The sequence below is a fragment of the Chlorella variabilis genome, assembly GCF_000147415.1.
Source record: "Chlorella variabilis unplaced genomic scaffold CHLNCscaffold_34, whole genome shotgun sequence".
NCBI classification, from domain to species: domain Eukaryota; kingdom Viridiplantae; phylum Chlorophyta; class Trebouxiophyceae; order Chlorellales; family Chlorellaceae; genus Chlorella; species Chlorella variabilis.
This window is the reverse complement of record NW_005435054.1, coordinates 283,015-299,976: the sequence shown is the minus strand read 5'-3', so window position 1 is coordinate 299,976 and position 16,962 is coordinate 283,015. Positions and strand designations below refer to the sequence as shown.

The 16,962-nt window shown below is 67.9% G+C and overlaps 2 protein-coding genes across 2 annotated transcripts; one reads left to right on the top strand and one right to left on the bottom strand.

Annotated features, from left to right (window-relative positions):
- Positions 1-360: 360 nt before the first annotated feature.
- CHLNCDRAFT_141464 (hypothetical protein) lies at positions 361-10,974 on the bottom strand (the record flags this gene model as incomplete). Its single annotated transcript, XM_005843122.1, has 35 exons — positions 361-412; positions 590-643; positions 917-980; positions 1,255-1,314; positions 1,551-1,599; positions 1,861-1,935; positions 2,161-2,223; positions 2,428-2,558; positions 2,798-2,888; positions 3,037-3,087; positions 3,330-3,440; positions 3,668-3,733; positions 4,027-4,119; positions 4,359-4,437; positions 4,666-4,756; positions 4,921-4,970; positions 5,086-5,181; positions 5,432-5,484; positions 5,751-5,859; positions 6,010-6,047; positions 6,251-6,344; positions 6,487-6,583; positions 6,751-6,819; positions 7,019-7,131; positions 7,434-7,504; positions 7,721-7,843; positions 8,049-8,158; positions 8,398-8,530; positions 8,782-8,870; positions 9,062-9,115; positions 9,366-9,588; positions 9,955-10,085; positions 10,350-10,432; positions 10,564-10,649; positions 10,849-10,974. The coding sequence occupies 35 exons, from the start codon at positions 10,972-10,974 to the stop codon at positions 361-363; spliced, it is 3,078 nt and encodes a 1,025-aa protein (XP_005843184.1).
- Positions 10,975-11,830: 856 nt separating this feature from the next.
- Positions 11,831-12,615, top strand: CHLNCDRAFT_28371 (hypothetical protein; the record flags this gene model as incomplete). The annotated part of the gene is made up of 4 exons (XM_005843150.1): positions 11,831-11,916; positions 12,149-12,187; positions 12,380-12,449; positions 12,565-12,615. The coding sequence occupies 4 exons, from the start codon at positions 11,831-11,833 to the stop codon at positions 12,613-12,615; spliced, it is 246 nt and encodes an 81-aa protein (XP_005843212.1).
- Positions 12,616-16,962: the final 4,347 nt, after the last annotated feature.

Here is a 16,962-nt window from a genome sequence, read left to right as displayed (position 1 = left end):
TCCTGCCGCCGTGCGCAGGCAAAACCACGAGGAAGGGCACCGGGCAAAGCCGGCGACACTCCTCAGCCCGCACGACGTTGCTCTAGATCCTACGCGGCAGGCCGCGTCGCAGTGCGATGGGCTATTGAGCAGCCCTGGCAAGATGTGCCGTACTGCCAGCGCACGTCAGGTCAGCGCCGCCGCCGCCGAACGTCGCCTTCTTCTTGCTCCACGTGCAGCCCCGCACCCGCCTATATTTACAGGGCGCTCCCATGGGCAGCTCATTGATTGGGCCAGGCAAACCCCTCCCTCACTGCCGCACAGCAAAATGGCGCAGCTGCCATCCGTGCCAAGGCTGGTGGCCACACGCGCAGGCTCAGCTCAGTCTGTCCGCATCCGCTTGCTGCGCTGCTCCTGCACCCACGCCTCGATCCTGCAGGAGGATGCACGGCAGCCAGACTAGCCCAAGCCGCTCACTCCCGACACCGGCACCGCATGCAGGGGTGGGTTCAGGGGTTTTCGGGGCACCGCGCGGCACTGGTGCCAAGCAACCCTGACTGGCGGCAAGCGCATGTGCCAGGAACCGAGAGCCTGGGCGGCAGCCCCCCACCTGGCTTGCAGGTCGGGCAGCGCCTCCAGATCCTCCTCGGTGCACCGCTGGCGGCTGCGGGGCAGCGAGGCGGCGGCATGCACACGCCTTCAGCTGGGGTGCAGGCGCGGGGACGGTACCGCCTGGTGCGGGGACGGTACCGCGAGGGAGTCAGGCGCCAAACCCCAGCCGTGGTACCGTGGCAGAGGTCCAGCGCAGGCAGCGCTGCAGGTGGCGGCGGCGCCTGCACCCAGCACCTCCCTCCAGCTGGGCACAAGCGTGCGCTCTCCCGGCCGATTGGGTTCAAGAAGCACAACAAAAAACCGCCAAGGTGCACAGCGGGCGCACCTGTAAGGGTCTCGCGGGTCTGACAGCAGCTGCTGCACAATGCTGCTGCGCTCCACCACGTTGCCTGCAGGCGGCGGTGTGCGGGGCAGGGCCGGCGCGGGTGTGGCACGATGCTGCGGGAGCGAGCCCCGCAGGCGCTGCGGCTGCCCGGCGCAGGCGAGCGGCAGCGCGACCCGCCTCTCCTGCTGCAGGGCCCGGGCCCCCGCTGCGGCACTGCCATGAGCGTGGCCCCCAGGCAGCCAGCCCACCACAGCGACTGTGGACGCAGCCCACTTCCCCGCCCATCCCAGCCAGCGCCCCCGCGGGCAGGCACCCGCGCCCACCAAACCTAAACCCACCCGAGGGCAGGCGCACTGGGTCCCGCATCAGGCCCCCCAGCAGAGGATCCTCAAACTCCTCTGTAAGAACAGGAAAAGAAGGGAGGGATGGGAGGAGGAAAGCAGGAAAGGTGTTGTAAGGAGACGCGGCAGAGATGGGACCAGGCCAGGCGCCCTGGGAGGGCAAGGGAGGAGAGGCGCATGCGCCCGGCATACAGGCACGCAACGCAGCATAGGGTGGCGCCGCCCGGCGGCCCCGTCGCGGCAAGCAGCCCGGCCCAGCGGCTGTGCACTGCAGCCCGGCGCCGCCGCCACACCCGGCACATCCTCAAACGCCTCCTCTTCCTCCTCCACCGATGCCTTGTACTGCAGCAGTACAGCAGCGGTACAGCTATCAGCGGCAGTACCGTCAGCAGCGGGGGGGCAGCAGCCGGAGCAGCACCAGGCCAGCTGTAGGCCTGGCAGCTCAACATCACAACAGACAGGGCAGCGGCTGGGTGAGCCCAGGCGGCTGCGCACTGGCCCGCCGTGCACCCCCTGCCGCTGCCTGCTGTCGCCCCGCTGCCGGCGCCGCGTGGCATACTGGCTGGGAGTGGCACCCTGCGCATGCCGCTGCAGGCGCCCCACCTCCTCTACCGCAGACACCATGCCCGCCAGCTCAGCAACCTCGTCCTCCGGCAGCAGCCCCAGCTCTCGCAGCAGCTGGTGGTTGGCGGCGGGTGGGCCAGGCAGGGAAGAGGAACAGAAGGATGGGCGTGAGGTTCACGACAGGGGGGGCGAACACGGCCGATGGAAAGGTAACGGAGACGGGCAGGGCATGGCGGCGACGCGGCATGCAGCAGCTCGGCAGCCTTTACAGCCCAGACCAGCAGGCCCCGCAGCTATGCAGCCGCCGATGAGGCAGGACAGCGCAGCAGCCCGGCGCACCGACAGCAGCTCTGTGAACAGCTGCGGGGCTCGCCCATAGTAGTCTGTGTCTGCCGCCACCGCCTGTACAAGAAGAGGGAGGGCAGCGGGGACGGATGGGAGGGTTCGCAGGCCAGGGGCGGGCAGGCGTGGCCACGCCTCGGCCGCACTCCGCTAAAACGGCTACTGGCCCCAGCCCAGCAGCCTGTCCCCACGGCGCAGCTGCCACCCTGCAGCGCGGCTGCCACCCCAGCTCGTGCCTCGCCACGCCTCGTCGTCGTGGCGCACCTGCACCCACTCGCCGCGCCGCGCCCGGTACAGGCTGATGTGTATCTGCGCCAGCTGCGTGATGAGGCGCTTGGGGTGCCAGTGGTACTGCTCGGGGTCCTTCACACGCAGCCGCCGCCGCTCCTCGGGCACTGCAGCGGAGCCACAGGGCGTTTTGAGGTGTTGGGGTTGGGGTGTGCCGGGATTCAATTGGAGGAGCAGCGAGGTGTGATTAGGAGGAGGGGCTCTGGAATGCACCTTGGTCGCAGACCGGCTGCAGCTGTGCTGTCGAGACGACGCAGCAGTACAGCCGTACAGGCTGCGCACATAATAAAAAGATGGAGTATCTTCTGTGCTTATATCAGATATTTCATTCTTCCTGTGCACCCACCCGTGAGGTACTTGAGGAAGAAGTCGTTGATTTTTGCGGTACGGTTGCGTACCGCTGCATCAAAGTAGCAAGCTGACACCTCGCGGTCATCCTGGTATTTCGCAAGAGCCGGGAGGGGAGACAAGAGGTCAGCGGGGAGTGAGGGAGGAGGGAGTGGCAGGGAGGAAGCAGCGGCGGCGGCCCAGCCCTGCGCCGGCACCGTAAGCAGCCTCCCAAGCGCTTTCTTCGTGCCCCCTCACCGCTGTGGACTGCATCAGCTTGATGATGATGGAAGAAAGCATGAAGTTGTTCTGCAGAAGAGGGGAAGGAGGGCGGGGCAGAGGAGGCAGGGTCAGGCACACGAGACAGCCGGGATCAGGCAGCCGGCTTTAACACGCACACACGACGCCCCCCAACACACCTGCACCAACCCCTGCCCTGCAGCTGCAGCAGGCCTTACCCCAACAACGCCCACGGCACAGAACACCATCCATCCATTCACACGCCGCCCCACACGCGCCGCCCCACTCACGCCGACCCACACACGCCGCACCTTGAGCAGGCCTTGCTGCTGGTGCAGCACCGACTCCCGCTCCTCTCGCTCCTGGTGGGGCAGCGCCGCCCACGCCGCTGCGTCCGCCTGCAGCCGCTCCGTATCCTGGACCTGCCGGGCAGGCGGGAGGAGGGGCAGGAAGGGAGGGCAGGCACGCAGGAGACGGTACCGGTGTGTATGGTGGGGGTGGGGGTGGGGGTTATGCGATCACCACCTCCAGGCACACCCTCCTCGAGCGAGATGCAGAACCACTGCCCAGCACCACCCGCACCACCCCTGGTGCGGCAGTATCACATCACTCCGTACCACCCCTGGTGCGGCGGTACCACCCCACCCACCTTTGGCAGCATCTCCAGCGCGTCCTGCAGCAGGAACTGGCTGTCGTTGAGCAGCACGTGGATGAACTGCGGGCAGTGAGGGGGGGAGGGGGGGCAGCAGGAGCAGAGGTGTGAGGGCAGGAACAGGGGGCGGGGAGCAGACAGCGTTGGCAGAGGTGCGAGGGCAGGAACGGGGAGCAGAGGCGAGAGAGGCAGGGAGAAGCAGGAGGTAAAACAGACTGAGGTTGGATGGGTGGTTGGGACTGTGTGTATGGCGGCAGGCGGAAGCAGCAGAGGATGGGCGGAGGCCCCTCCCTGCGCACACGTCCGCGACCCACCCACCAACCATCCCCAGGCACCCAGCAGCCCCGCCCGTCCACCTGCACGTGCAGCTTGGGCTGCTGCTGCGCCATGACGCGCCAGCTGGCGCGGTGTTGCGGAAGGTTCCACAGGTAGCACAGGATCTCGCCGATCTGAGCGGGACGGAGGGGTGGCAGGGCAGGATGTGGGCAGCCATGGGGCAGCTATGTGAGAGGCAGCAGGGCCGGCAAGCAAGGTGCAAGGGCAAGGGCGCCACGGGGACAGCAGGCGGCGGCGCAAGGACCCCGGCAGTGCGCCGGCGGTGATGATGCGGCCCCCGGACAAGCTGTTCGCAGCCCTCGCTCGCCCTGCAGCTTCGTTGCTGCTGTGGGTCTCTGCAGCACCAACAGACCTGGTACCGCGTGGTGAACTTCTCGTAGAAGGTGTTGTGCCGGTCAGTGATCTCGATGTCGATGTACAGCTGGATGAGGCTGCAGTACCATGGGGCAATCAGGCAGTACCAGCAGTCATGCAGCCACACATGAGCGCAGCGCCGGAGCACCGGCCGCCGCTGGCGTAAAGCAGCCAGCCTGAACGGCTGGCTCATGCATGTCATCTGGCGGCGGCGGCACGGGAATGCGTGCCCCACGTCTGCGCTGCATCGGCCTTTGTTACCACCACGCAGGTGGGTGGGCCCAGCACCCCGCGGGGGGGTTCACCTGCGCACGATGTGCTGGATGACCAGCGGGTGCACCTCGAACAGCATGGCCACCTCGGCAGCAGAGGCGGGGATGCGGTACCGCTGCCTATCTGCAGTACATCGGTATGAATGGCACCCACAAGTGAAGTTCGAGGGTTGATCAAGAAGGGACAGCAGGCTGGTGACAGGGCCCAGCTGACGAGGGCAGTGCTGCTACCCATGGGTGTTTCGCGTGGCTGCCGGGCAGCTGCCGGGAACATGCCTGCCCACCCACCAGAGGCCTCTGGCGGCATGTACGAGTGCAGCGCCTCCACCATCTTTCCCCTGCAGGCCAAACAGGCAAAGGTACAGCGCAGGGCAGGCGCCGGGTCAGCGCGCATGCACCCACATGCACGCCGCAAACAGGCCCCGCACGCACCACAGCCACACGGCCGCCAACCTGAGGTACGCATTCTTGACATAGGCCTGCGCCCCCAGCAGAGAGGTGAAGAAAACCATAAACTCTTCCATGCGCCTCGCCTCCACCAGGTCGGGCCTGCAGGTGGTACATCAGGCGGTACAGCATGCGGTGAACATGCGGTACAACAGCAGTGCGTGCGACGGCTGCGCTGTGGCACTGCGTGCAAGAGCTGCGGGGGGCTGCTCCGGGCTGGTTCCCAAACTGGCTGCAGCAGCAGGGGCCCAGCAGCTGCCGGCAAGGCTACAGCTGCGGGGTGCGGCCTGTCGTCTCTGCTGGCTCGGCACAGGCCACCGCTGATGAGGCTGAGGCACCTACTGCCCCGCACCTGACGCGCCCTACCCACAGCAGCACCTCCCCAAGGTCCTCGGCATAGTACTCCTGCGGCGGTGGGAGGAAAGGACAAGAAAAGAAAGGAGGAATTGAAGTGAGCCTGAAGGGGCTGGGGGGCAGGGAGGGGCAGGCGCCAGGACGAATGACAAGCGCCTGCGCCAGGTCAGCTGCAGCTGCTGCACCGCAGGCCGAACAAAGCAGGGCAAGCACGGCAGGCAGACCAAACACAGCAGGGCAGGCGCGGCAGGCAGACCAAACACAGCAGGACAGGCGCGGCAGGCAGACCAACAAAGCGGGGCAGGCACGGCACGCACCGGCAGCACACAGAAGGCCGGGGCCGGCGGCTCGGGCAGCGGCAGCGTGGGCGGCCCGCCGGCGGCTGCGGTGGGCGATGCCAGGCGGAGCATGTAGGCCGCAGACAGCCTGCAGGCAGGGGATGGGTGGGCAGGGGTGCGAGAGCAGGGTGGGAAGGTGGGGTATGTGGCAGGTGGGTGGGGTGCGCCACACCGCGCGCGTGCATGTACGCAGCACAGGCAGCAGCTTGAGGCGCTTTGCGGCACACAGGGAGCCCACCTGTAGAACGCCAGGGCCTCTGTGAGCAGCGCCTGGTCCTGAGACAAAGAGGAAGGTGGAGGGGGCACGGGTGGCAGGCAGCGCCAGCAGCCAGGGTGAGCAGGCAGGCTGGGCGAGAGGAAGCTTGCACAGGCGCCCGGGCCCGGGCCCGACCGCGCCGGCTGCGAGGCCCACCGCAGCTGGCCGGACCGGCATGCAGCGGCAGGGTACCGGCAGTGCAGCCGGCGATACGGCACGGCACCTGCAGCAGCGCCTCCAGGCTCATCGCGGCGCATTTGAGCCATTCTGCGCGCTGTGCCATGACCTGAGCCTGAGGCATGCCTGCCAAGGGGCCCCTGCAAGCACCAGCCCAGGGAACGACGTCGCCGTGGCAAAGGGCTAGCATGGAGCTGGCGCGGGCGAGACTGGCAAGGCAGGGCCGCGGGCCAGCAGCACGACCAGCCGCGCAAACGGAGCGCAAGTGTACTGCCAATGTACTGCAATAGTACCGCCACCAGAACCCACCGCTGCATCGCCGCCAGGTCCTCCTCATAGTGGCGGGCGTGGCGGGCGATCATCTGATAGCTGTCCAGCCCTGGGGCAGACGCAGAGGCGGAGCGGGGAGGCGGGGGTGAGGCGGTGCAGCCAGGGGGTGGGGTGAGATGGTGCAGGAGGGGAATGGGGTAAGAGGCACACGTCTGGACGGCTGAAGTGCTCATCTCGTTCGTTCTGAATCTGATCTGAAGCAAGCTAGGGCCCCACCTTTCTTCAGGCCCAGCTGCAGAGCCCTCGCCGCCATGAAGAAGCACTCGCAGATGAAGTGGTACTTGCCTGCGGTACAGTACAGGCGGTACCAGGTCGCTGTGGCTGTCGCAGCTGGGGGCGGCTGCAGGGCTGCTTGCAGGCTGGCAAATAGCGGTGCAGCCGGCAACCTCACATGTGCATCTGCCACCCACAACGCGCCAGATCCCGACCTGCCCCCTGCTGCGCAGGCGCCCCCGCAACCAGGGCCAGCTGCCTGGCGGCTCACCATCAGCCGGCGGGCCCTGCTGCCGGAACCAAGCCGCCACCTGGTCTGAGTCGGCGTTGAGGCGGGTGGCGTCGGGGCCGTGCACCAGGCGGGCCGAAGGGTCACACACATATCTGGGCCAGGCAGCGGGCAGGGCGGCGAATGTATGTGGAAGGGTGGTGGGGTGGCGTGGGCGTGGGCGCAGCGGAGTGATGGCATGCATGTGTGTGTTGGGTGGGGGCCGCAGCGGCAGCATGGGTGAAACCGCGGAACGCCGCGCAAAGGGCCGAGAAGCGCCGGCGGCAGGGGCGGCAGGCTGATGCCGGGGCGGGGCTGTCGCCGCAATAACCCTCAACTTCTCCCCACCCCAGCAGGGATCACAGTGGCAAGGGCGGGCACATGCGCGGCGGCAGCCGAGCGCCGGCTGAGCCCCCACCTCGTGTCCAGCTTGCCCCAGGCCTTGCCGCTGAGGGGGTCGACAAACGGCTCGCACAGCCGCAGCAGCACCTGGCGGGCAGGGGAGGGCGGGAGGCATGTCATGGGGTGACTGACATGGGATTGAAAGCGTCCTCAGGCCGGCAGGGCGAGCAGCTGCCACGCACAGGGCCAAGCAGAGCGGGAAGCACGCAGCGTGGGGCGCAATGCAGGGGACAGGGACACAGGGAGGACGTTGGCCGTTGAATAAAACCCCGCCGCGTCCCCGCCGGCACGCCACCCGCTCACCCCCGCCACATTCAGCATGAAGCCGTCGGTGGCGGACTTGGCCGGGTTGGGCTGCATCTTGGTGCGCTCCAGATTGGAGTTGAGGGCGGCGGCCAGCCAGGCCAGCGCCGCCTCTCGCGTGTCCTGTGGTGTGGGTGGCAGTGGGTGGGAGTGGGTGGGAGTGTAGGTGGTGTTTTACGTCGATGGGAGTGGTAGCGCCTGTGTGTGTGTGTGTATGAGTGTGTGCAGGAGTGAGCAGGATGGAGCAGCAGGGAATTAAGCGCATGGGCACGCCTGCCGCCGCATGCGCCTGCCGCAGCATGCGCGCCTGCCTGTGCCCAGCCCGTACCTGGTTTTTGAGGAAGAGCATGAGCAGAGAGTGCAGCTGCTGGCGCAGCTGCCCCGCCGCCACCGCCAGGCTCTGCATGCTCTGCCGCACGTCTGCCGGGCGCCTCGTGGCTGCAGGGCAGCGGCCGGGGCGCAGCGGAGGTGCCCTTGCAGGGCCGATTTGTTCCCCTAAAAAACTATTGCAGCAGCGCTAAAGGCGTCTCGGCACCGAGCAGGTGTCCACGGCAAGCGCCACCGCAGGAACAGCAGCAGGGCAAACTGCCAGGCAGAGCAGGTGGATACAAGGAGCGAGCCAGCGCCAGACCAGAGCAGAACAGGCACGGCGGCAAACCCATGCCGCCGCCGCCCACCTGCCCCCGCAAAGCACTGCTGCGCCACGTCTGGGAGGCGGCGGGAGGGCGAGCCCATGGCGGCGATGTCAAGGGTGCAGCTGACCCCAAACAGCGGTCCCAGCACGCTGTACTGCTCCAGCGTGCGCCCGTCCTGCACGCCAGGCAGGCACATGCCGCGTGCGTCCACACATTGTGTGTGTGTGTGTGTGGTGTGTGGAGCATGGGTGCAGTGTGCGGCTGGGCGCAGAGCCAGGGGTGTGCGTCGGGCGGGGACGCCGGCAGAAACAAGGTGCAGCATGTGTTGCCGCCTGCTGAAGCCACATCCTCACTCCAGTGGCACAAAAACAATAAGAAACGCTCCGTACAGCGCCGCTGCCGCCGGCCCCGACCCCAGGCCGGCACCTGTTGTGGCGGCAGCCAGGAGGGCAGGCGGGTGAGGGCTAGCGCCAGCGGCTTTGAGGCGGCCAGGCGGGAGAGGAGGGACACGATGCCTGCAGGGGCGGGGGGAGGCGAGCGGGCACCAGGCGGCCGCGACACACACGCCTCGGCTCAGCAACCCGACCGGTGGCAGCGGCACACGGGGGATTGGGAAGAGGGGAGATTGAGAAGGCGCGGCTGCGGCCAGGTAAGGCAGGCAGGCAGGCAGGCACGGGCAGGCAGGCAGGCGGGCAGGCGCCTGCACCTGAGAAGTCACCCAGCAGCGACACGGTGCCGCCGCGACGCATCAGCTCCGCAGCTGCAGCCAGCAGCAGGCGGGCCAGACGACAGGAGGAGGGGCGGTACGTAGGGCAGGGCAGGCTACGGCGGGCACGTTAGGCACGCCCGGCAGCAGGATGAGAGGCGCCAGGCTGGGCAGCGGCCGCGGCCGGCCGTGCGGGTATGGAGGGCAGGGGGGAGGCAGGATGCGGCAGGCAGGCTGCGGTGGGAGCAGCCGCCCGGCTGGCCACCAAGCCTGGCCACCCCCCAGCAGCTGCAGTCCCACCCACCTATAGGACTCATCACATCTCCCAGCCCCTCATCCGCAAACCGCGCCCCAAAGTCCTCCAGAAAGCCCGGCGGCATGGGCAGCGCGCCCCCCGCCGCAGCACCGCCGTCGCTGCTGCCGGCGCCGGTGGCGGGCCCCGCGAGGCCAGGCAAGGCGGAGGCTGCGGCTGCCACATCCAAAGAATCCAGCAGCTGCAGCGCGCCGCGCTTTTCTGCCTCCGGGTGCTGCAGCGGCGCGGCAGGGACGTGGCATGGCAGAGCAGGAGGCGTGGGCAGCAGTCTCATGCGCCGGTCCAGCTGCCTGCAGCGGTGGCGCCGCCGCGGCACAGGCGGCGTGTGCGCCAGCGTGGCTGCGCCTCTCCCGCATCCAATAGCCGCCAATGGGGGTCCCCTCATGCCCTATTCGCGGCACCCCGCTGCCGCCGGCACCCGCGGGAGCAGCGAACACCCCTGCCCCGAGCGGCGCCGCCCGCCCGCCAGCAGGCAGGCAGGCTGGCAGCGCTCAACCCGCCTCTGCCCACACCACCGCCCACCAGCCGGGCAGGCAGGCTGGCAGCGCCCAACCCGCTGCCGCCCACACCACCAACCCACCTGCGGGAACATATCCATGAGCAGGGTGAGGCCGGCATACGACACCGCCAGCTGGCGGCACAGGCCCAGCGTCTGCGCCAGCGCCGCCTGCTGGGCGGGGTCTTTCAGCATGCGCACGTTGCGCTGCTCGTCTGCGGGGCAGGGAGTTTGGGACAGGGGGGAGAGACAGGTGTGTGTGTGTGTGTGTGTGTGTGGCGGACCAGGAGCAGGCGCTGCTCGGCTGCGGCGTGGCGGTTTGGGCGGGCGGGATGTGGAGCGGAGTGCGGTGCTGGGGGCAAAGCCGTGGCTCGCCTGCCCCCCGCTTTCCAGGCCACCAGGCACCCAGGCCGGCACGGCACGGAGCGTGGCTCTGCAGGCGGGGCCGCCCCACAGCTGCCGGGCGGCAGCCCAGCCACCCGACCAGCGCTCGCCTGCTGCCCGCGCGTACACTCCGATCAGGTAGTGCACCGGCCACTGTGGGTAGGCGGCAGGCGGCTCGCTGCACAGGCGGGGCGGGGCAGGGGAGCAGGGATGAGGATGGAGTGGTGGTGGAGGGGGCAGGAGAGCAAGGAGAGGAGCGGCGCGAGGCACAGGGAGGCAGGGCCGGTGCACTCCCGACGGCAGCCCCACCTGAGGCGCGCCATCAGCGCTCGCTCCAGGTTGTCGCCGCTCAGCAGCAGCTCGCCCGGGCCGCTGCCCGCCTCCGCCTGCAGCTCCTGCACCAGCGGCGGCAGCGGAGGGCGGCAGGGGCCAGGCATCACCGGCAAACATCCGCAGGGGCGGCGGCACTTGGCACATCGGGTCCATGGTGGTGTTCATGGGCCATTTTCCTGCCTGGCTGACTGCTACATCAGCACCCAAAGGCAGCCCGGCTACCCCTCGGCCGGTTGGGCAGCGGCAGGTGGCGGGGCGCACCTCGGCCAGCGCCGCCAGGTGCACCACGGGCGGTGCCGCGCTGCCGTCGGCGGTGCCCGCATTCAGGGTCACCGCCAGGACCTTGCGCAGCGTGGAGTCCTCGTACTTGGCGAATGCGGAGGCCATGCTTCTTGGGCGGAGCGATCAGGCCCTGCCTGCCGCCACTGTCCAGTACACGGGCCACCTCCTGCCTTCCAGGAGGCCAACAAGGCGCGGGAGGCGTCCAACGACGGGGAGCGAGGACGCCGATCAGCTGAACTGGCGTGGCTGGCTTGCCCGTGCAGTTGTATCAGCCCCCAGACGAAAGGCAAATGCAACTGAGCAGTGGAGAGGGTCTAGCGCTCAACCTGCAACCAAAGCAGGCCGAGCACCCCACGCGCCGCCGCCAGCGCGGGCGGCATTGGCGACGCGCTGGAAATGCCAGGCAAGCAACGTAGCCCCGATCGAAAATCCAGCCTAGCACGAGCTAAGCAGCATCAGCACCAGAGTGGGGCGCCCAGCAATGACCGGCTGCGGGGGGGAAAGGTGGCCGCCCAGATGCTGCCGCCCCCTGCCGCCATTGGAAAGTCGGCGGAACAGCATGTGAGGCAGCTGGTTTGCACGCCCTGGCCCTGACCGTCACCCTCTGTGTCTACCTGCAGCACCGCTGCCTGCCCCCTGACACGAGGTGAGCACACCCACACGCAGCGCCCCGGGCGGCCTGGTTGAGGCGTGCAGAACCCCGTTGGAGGACGCAGCAGCACGGGGACGCTGCGATGCGGAGCGCATGCTCGCATCCCCGCCATGGATGGCAGGCGGCTGCCGCCGCTGGTCGGCAGCACGCCAGGGTTGCCGCCTTGCGTGCCCTTGCATCCACCAGCCTGCCCGTGCTCGCACCCTGCCGCAGGCCCACCGCAGCAGTCGCCTCCACCACCAGCCGACAGCCACCCAGGTAGTGGCAGGCAGCCCCGCGGCGGCGGCAGCAGCAGCGGCGGCAGCGGGCATGGCGCAGCAGGGAGGGCAGGACCCGGCGGCGGCAATCGAGATGGCCAAGCAGGAGATGGATTACCGGGTGGCGCTGTTCAACGCGTGAGTGCCCAACAGAATCGTGCTGCATGGCCACGCCATGCGTTGTGCATGAGCTGGACAGCGGGAAGGGGGGGTGGGCCTCCTCGCCGCCGCCCGGCCGCTGCTGCCCGCCCCCTCCTCCGACTGCTGTCGCGCTGCCGCCGGTCGCCCGTCCCTCACGCACCCCGGCACACTCCCACACCCAGCGACCGCGCCTGACCCCGGCCCCATCCGCACCCTCCCCACACTGCAGCATGGTGTCGTCTTGCTACGAAAAGTGCATAGACAAGCGGTGAGGTTCAGGAGCCAGCCAGCCAGGCAGCCAGCCAGGCAGCCAGCCAGCCGTTCTTCTGTTGCTGCCGCTGCGCCTGCTGCTGCCGCAGCGTCCACGCCGGGTTGCGCCTGCGCCGCCTGCCTGTGCCGCTCGCCTGCGTCCCTCCCCACCACCCCGCATTTGCTGCCCTCTGGCTTCCGCCATTGACAGGTACAAGGACGGCGAGCTATCTGTGGGGGAGAACAGCTGCATCGACCGCTGCTCCTCCAAGTACTGGCAGGTACCGCCTGGGATGGTCCTTGCAGCGTACTGCCTGCTGCTCCTCTTCTCTGGGCCGCCTGCCACACGACGCTCTCGACACTGTGCGCTGCTCCGGGCTGCGCCTCCGACCGCAGGTGACAGGAATTGTTGGGCAGATGCTGGGGTCGCAGGGCGGCATGCACTGAGCTTGCAGGCTCTGGGCGGCGCCGGCACGGCAGCCTGCCGGTGTGGCAAGGTCTCGTGCTGGTCGCTTTGCTGCTCCTGATGTGGCCGTCTCAATTTCTTGTCCAGTGGGAACACTCTGTGAGATGACACTCTGCCCCATGTAACTGGAGACTTGCCGATGACGTCACAGAGAGATATTTGAGAGGTTTGCTGCATACCGAAGGTGCTGGTGTAAACCGAGTACAGCAGGAGGGCGAAGCAGGAGGGGCAAGCGATGCAGCGTTTAATGGAGCTTCGGCTGCCTGGCATGCCGCCGCCGCGCTGCAGCCTCCCGCCGCAGCTCAGGCGTCAGCGCCGGCGCCAGCCACTCGTCAATCTCTTGCCTCGCCGCCTGCTGCGCCCACTCCCAGACAGGTCCGGTGCCAGCAGGGTGCGCCGCCACAAACTCCGTCCACTGCGCCACAACATCATCCCACTTCTTGCGCCTGCTGGCAGCACAGCTGCCTGCTGCCTTCAGTTCACTGTCATGCACCGCCCTCAGAAAGCCGTCTACGCTCAGGTTGAGTGCAGAAAGGGTCAAGGGGCCCTCGGTGCTGCCCTCCAGCTGCTGTCCCTCAGGCTGCCCGTTGGCTGCCCAGCCTGGCAGCCGGTGCAGCTGGCCGCGGTGCTCCACATACTGCAGCCGCTGTGCCAAACACCGTACTTTGATCTGCCTCAGAAAGCTACCATGCCCCTCATACAGCTGCGCCGCCGACAGCCCCCAGTAACGCTGCAGCAGCAGGCGCCGTGCCACAAAGTCGGGTGCGGCGTGGTTGAAGGCCAGCAGCCTGGGGTCCTTGCAGAGCACAGCCACAGGGTCTGCCACACTCCATGCCTCCATGTAGCGCATACCGCAGCGCCACACGCTGGCATCGCAGTTAAGCGTATCTGGGGCACGCTTCAACATGCCGGCAGCATCCTCTTTGCCAAAGCCCTGCAGCATGCAGCATCAGGTCAAAAGATGAGGCGAGACGGGACTGGCTGCAGGTGGTGCAGCAGCTTGCTGGCATTCTCATGCCCGGCAAGATGCCAAGAACCGTGCAACTACGAACATGCAGCACTCGCACCTGTGCCAGCGCCACCGCTCGCTCCCGCAGCGTTCCCAGGTTGCTGCTCAGCCAGCCGGGCGCCTTGGATGCCAGCTCCAGCACCTCGTCTGCCGCCAGCCCCAGCTCATCTCGCAGCACAACCATCACGTCTTTCAGTCGTGCCGCTGCATCTTCCAGGGAAAGAAACTCCGGCTGCCTCCATGCCAGCTTGGCAATGGCAGCGCGCATGCAGCCCAGCGCCACAAGCCCTTCAGCCTTCTGCTGCAGCTTGCCCTCGCTCACGGCAACCAGCTGCACAGCGCTGGGGGTCTGCCGCAGCAGCGCCGCCACCGTGCGCTGCCCTGCCTGGCACTTTGGGCTGGCGGCCGACAGCGCTGTCTTGGCTGTGCGCCAGGATCGCCGCCAGCTCATGAAATGTGAAAGTGGTGTGTTGTGCGGCTGTTGGCCATGCAATGAAGCAGCGTGCCGCCTCGGCCGCCTCCAGCCCGCTTTCCCCATCGCAATGCATCAGCTGGTGAAACAGCACAGCCGCACGCTTGTCTGCAGGCCAGCTGAACAGCTCAAGGCAGCCAGTAAACAGCTGCCCCAGCAACGGCTGCTTCAGGCCCAAGCCACGCAGGTGCGCCACCACCGCTGCCACATGCTGCGGCACACCCTGCTGCCGCCGCGGGTTGCGCAGCTTGGCCATGCTCTTGCAAAGCGCGCTGACCGCGCTGGGTGAAGCGCAGAGGCCCAGGCCGGCCGGCAGCTGCTGAGGGTCGTGGTGTGGCGGGCACCTACCGCTGCTGCTGCTGCTGCTTGGCGCGCTGCTGCCGCCGCTGGTGTTGCTGTGGGGCGCCTGCATTCACTCATCACATGCGATGGCTCAGTGCCTCACGATAGCACCTTGTGGCGGACTCGCCCCTGACCCACACACATGCGAAGCGCACTGGCGCCTCAAGTCACCTTTGCTGCAGCGGCATCGACCAACAGGTGGCGAGGCCAGCTGGAGGCTGCCGCCGCCGCTGCTGCCCCTGCGCTGCCACGACCGCCCGCCGCCGCTCCCACCGATGGCCACTCGTCTGCCAGGGCGCCGCTGCAGCTGGTTGGACCGCTAATGATGGGCGCATCAATTCTGCAGCTGTTGACCAGCGCTGCCGACAGGGAGCGTGCAGCAGAGGAGGAGCCCAAGCGCCGAGACAGCGCCAGTGCCATGGCGGCGAAGAGGAGGCGTGCCCAATCGATTGCCTCGGCACCTGAAACTGCTGTCGCCGCTGCGAATGGAGCAGCTGCAACACGAGACCGCCGGCTGTGGCACTCTGCTGTTTTGAAACACGGGTTTTCGTTCTCTGCAACCCGTCTTACTGTCCACAGTTTGCCAGGACACAAGGACTCCGCAGCAGGCGAGGGCGGGGCGGTACCCATGCTGGCACCAGCGGGCACAGCGCAGCGCAGCGCAGCGCAGCCGCAGCCGCAGCGGGCGAATGTCCCGCCTCCAGGCCTGGCAGGAGGGCCAACTGCTGGGCAGCCTGTGTTGCCTGTCTCCCGACCAGCCAGGTTGTGCCTGCAGCAAATGCCGAGCCGCGCTCCTCGCTGCCGCCGCTGGACGCCACCCTCCTCGCCTCCCCTGCCGCTGCGCTGTTGCAGGCAAGCCAGCAGGGCAGATGTCGCTCAGCCCTGACGCACTGCTCTGCATGCCAAGCTGATGCGCTGTGCCTCTCCCATCATCTCCTTAAAGGTTAAGCTCCGTGCAGCACAATTTCCTGGGGTCATGCCGTGCACTTTGCTCGCTGCCGCCTGGCGCAACCTCCACCCACCGGCCAGCGCTATGCTGCTTCCGGCTGAGGCCCTGCCTTGTATGCTCGCATTCATGTGGTGTAAAATGTAAAGTCACCTGGTGTGCATTGATTGGTGCTGGGTGGTATTGCGGATGGGGGCTTTAGGCCATGGCCTGGGGGCAGAGCTCCTGGCGGCTTCATTCCGGGGGCAGGAGCAGCAGCGGGCCTGCATGTCTGCCGGTGCCTCACACGCGGCAGCCTCAAAGGCTTGTTGACCTTGATGGTGCCGCAGTGCACCCTGCAGGTTCCCACAGTGTTCCGGCGCCCCCGCCCGCCGCCAACTCAGCAACTCCTGTCGGCTTGACACCTGTCCGCCCCCCACCCCCCTCAGCCTGCCCTTCGCAGTGAACAGTGTTAAACTGCATCGTCTTCATGGCTTCAATATAAAAGCCGCGTTGTTCTTGCGAGCGCGGCCCCCGTCGCCTGCGTCTGCTTGCAAGCCCAACGGGCGTCTTAAGATGTCGTTCCGGGCGCTGGCAGTGCTGTGGATCGCCCTGGCGCTGGTTTGCGCCACCCCCGCGAGAGCCGCTGCCTACGACCTGCTGCTTCTGCGCCAGTGAGTGCCCCGGCCCGGCGCTGCTGCCTGTGCACGAGCAGGCAGCGCGAAAAACGGCCTGGCAGGCAGGGATTCGCCATGAGCGCTGCAGGCAGGCGGCCGCTCGCTGCCACTCGTCGCCGCCACCGCCACCCACAACTTGCTGCTGCTGCCGCGCAGGGACTGGGCGCCCAACTGGGTCGATGACCCGGCCTGCGCCAACTCCGCATGCGGCAACAAGCTGTCCTAGTGCGTGTGTGCTTGCTTGCCGGCGCAGCTGGCCACCTCACCCTGCGGCTCACCCCACGCGCATGCCGCGCTGCATATGTGCCCCTCTCGCCTGCCGCTGCTCACCGGCGCCCGCGTGGCGTGGCTGGCTGCCCCGCAGCGGCGCCTTCACCGTACGAGACCTGGCGCCCAGCATGGACAACACCCAGGGGCTCGCCGGGTGCTCGGGGCCCGACTTTGACGCCGCACAAATCCCAGCGGTGTGTGCCCCAGCATTGGCTTGGTGCAGCAGCAGCAGCAGCAGGAGCAGGCAGGCGGCAGTGGCGGGGTGGCTGCGGCCCGTAAACAGCCAACCCGTGGCCGGGTGCACGCCAGCCGGCTAGACAATGCCACAGGGTTAGACTTCTGGGTTTGGAGCAGGGCAGGGCAGGTAGTCGTTGACCTGCGCCCTGTGTCCACCCTTGCTCTATGCAGGAGGTGCAAGCCGAGCTGCTGTGCGTGCTGAGCGCTGCAGAGAGTGAGCGGCGCCGCGGGGATGGGGGAGGGCTGCTGGGGGTAGCGCGCATGTCCTTGGTTGCTGCCGCGCTGCGCAACAACTCCTGCACCCACACATGCGCGCGTGCGGACCAGCGCTCGCCCACCCGCTGCCGCCTGCCACGTCTCACCGTTCCCTCAAAAGCTCCATTGCCGCAGGCGCCT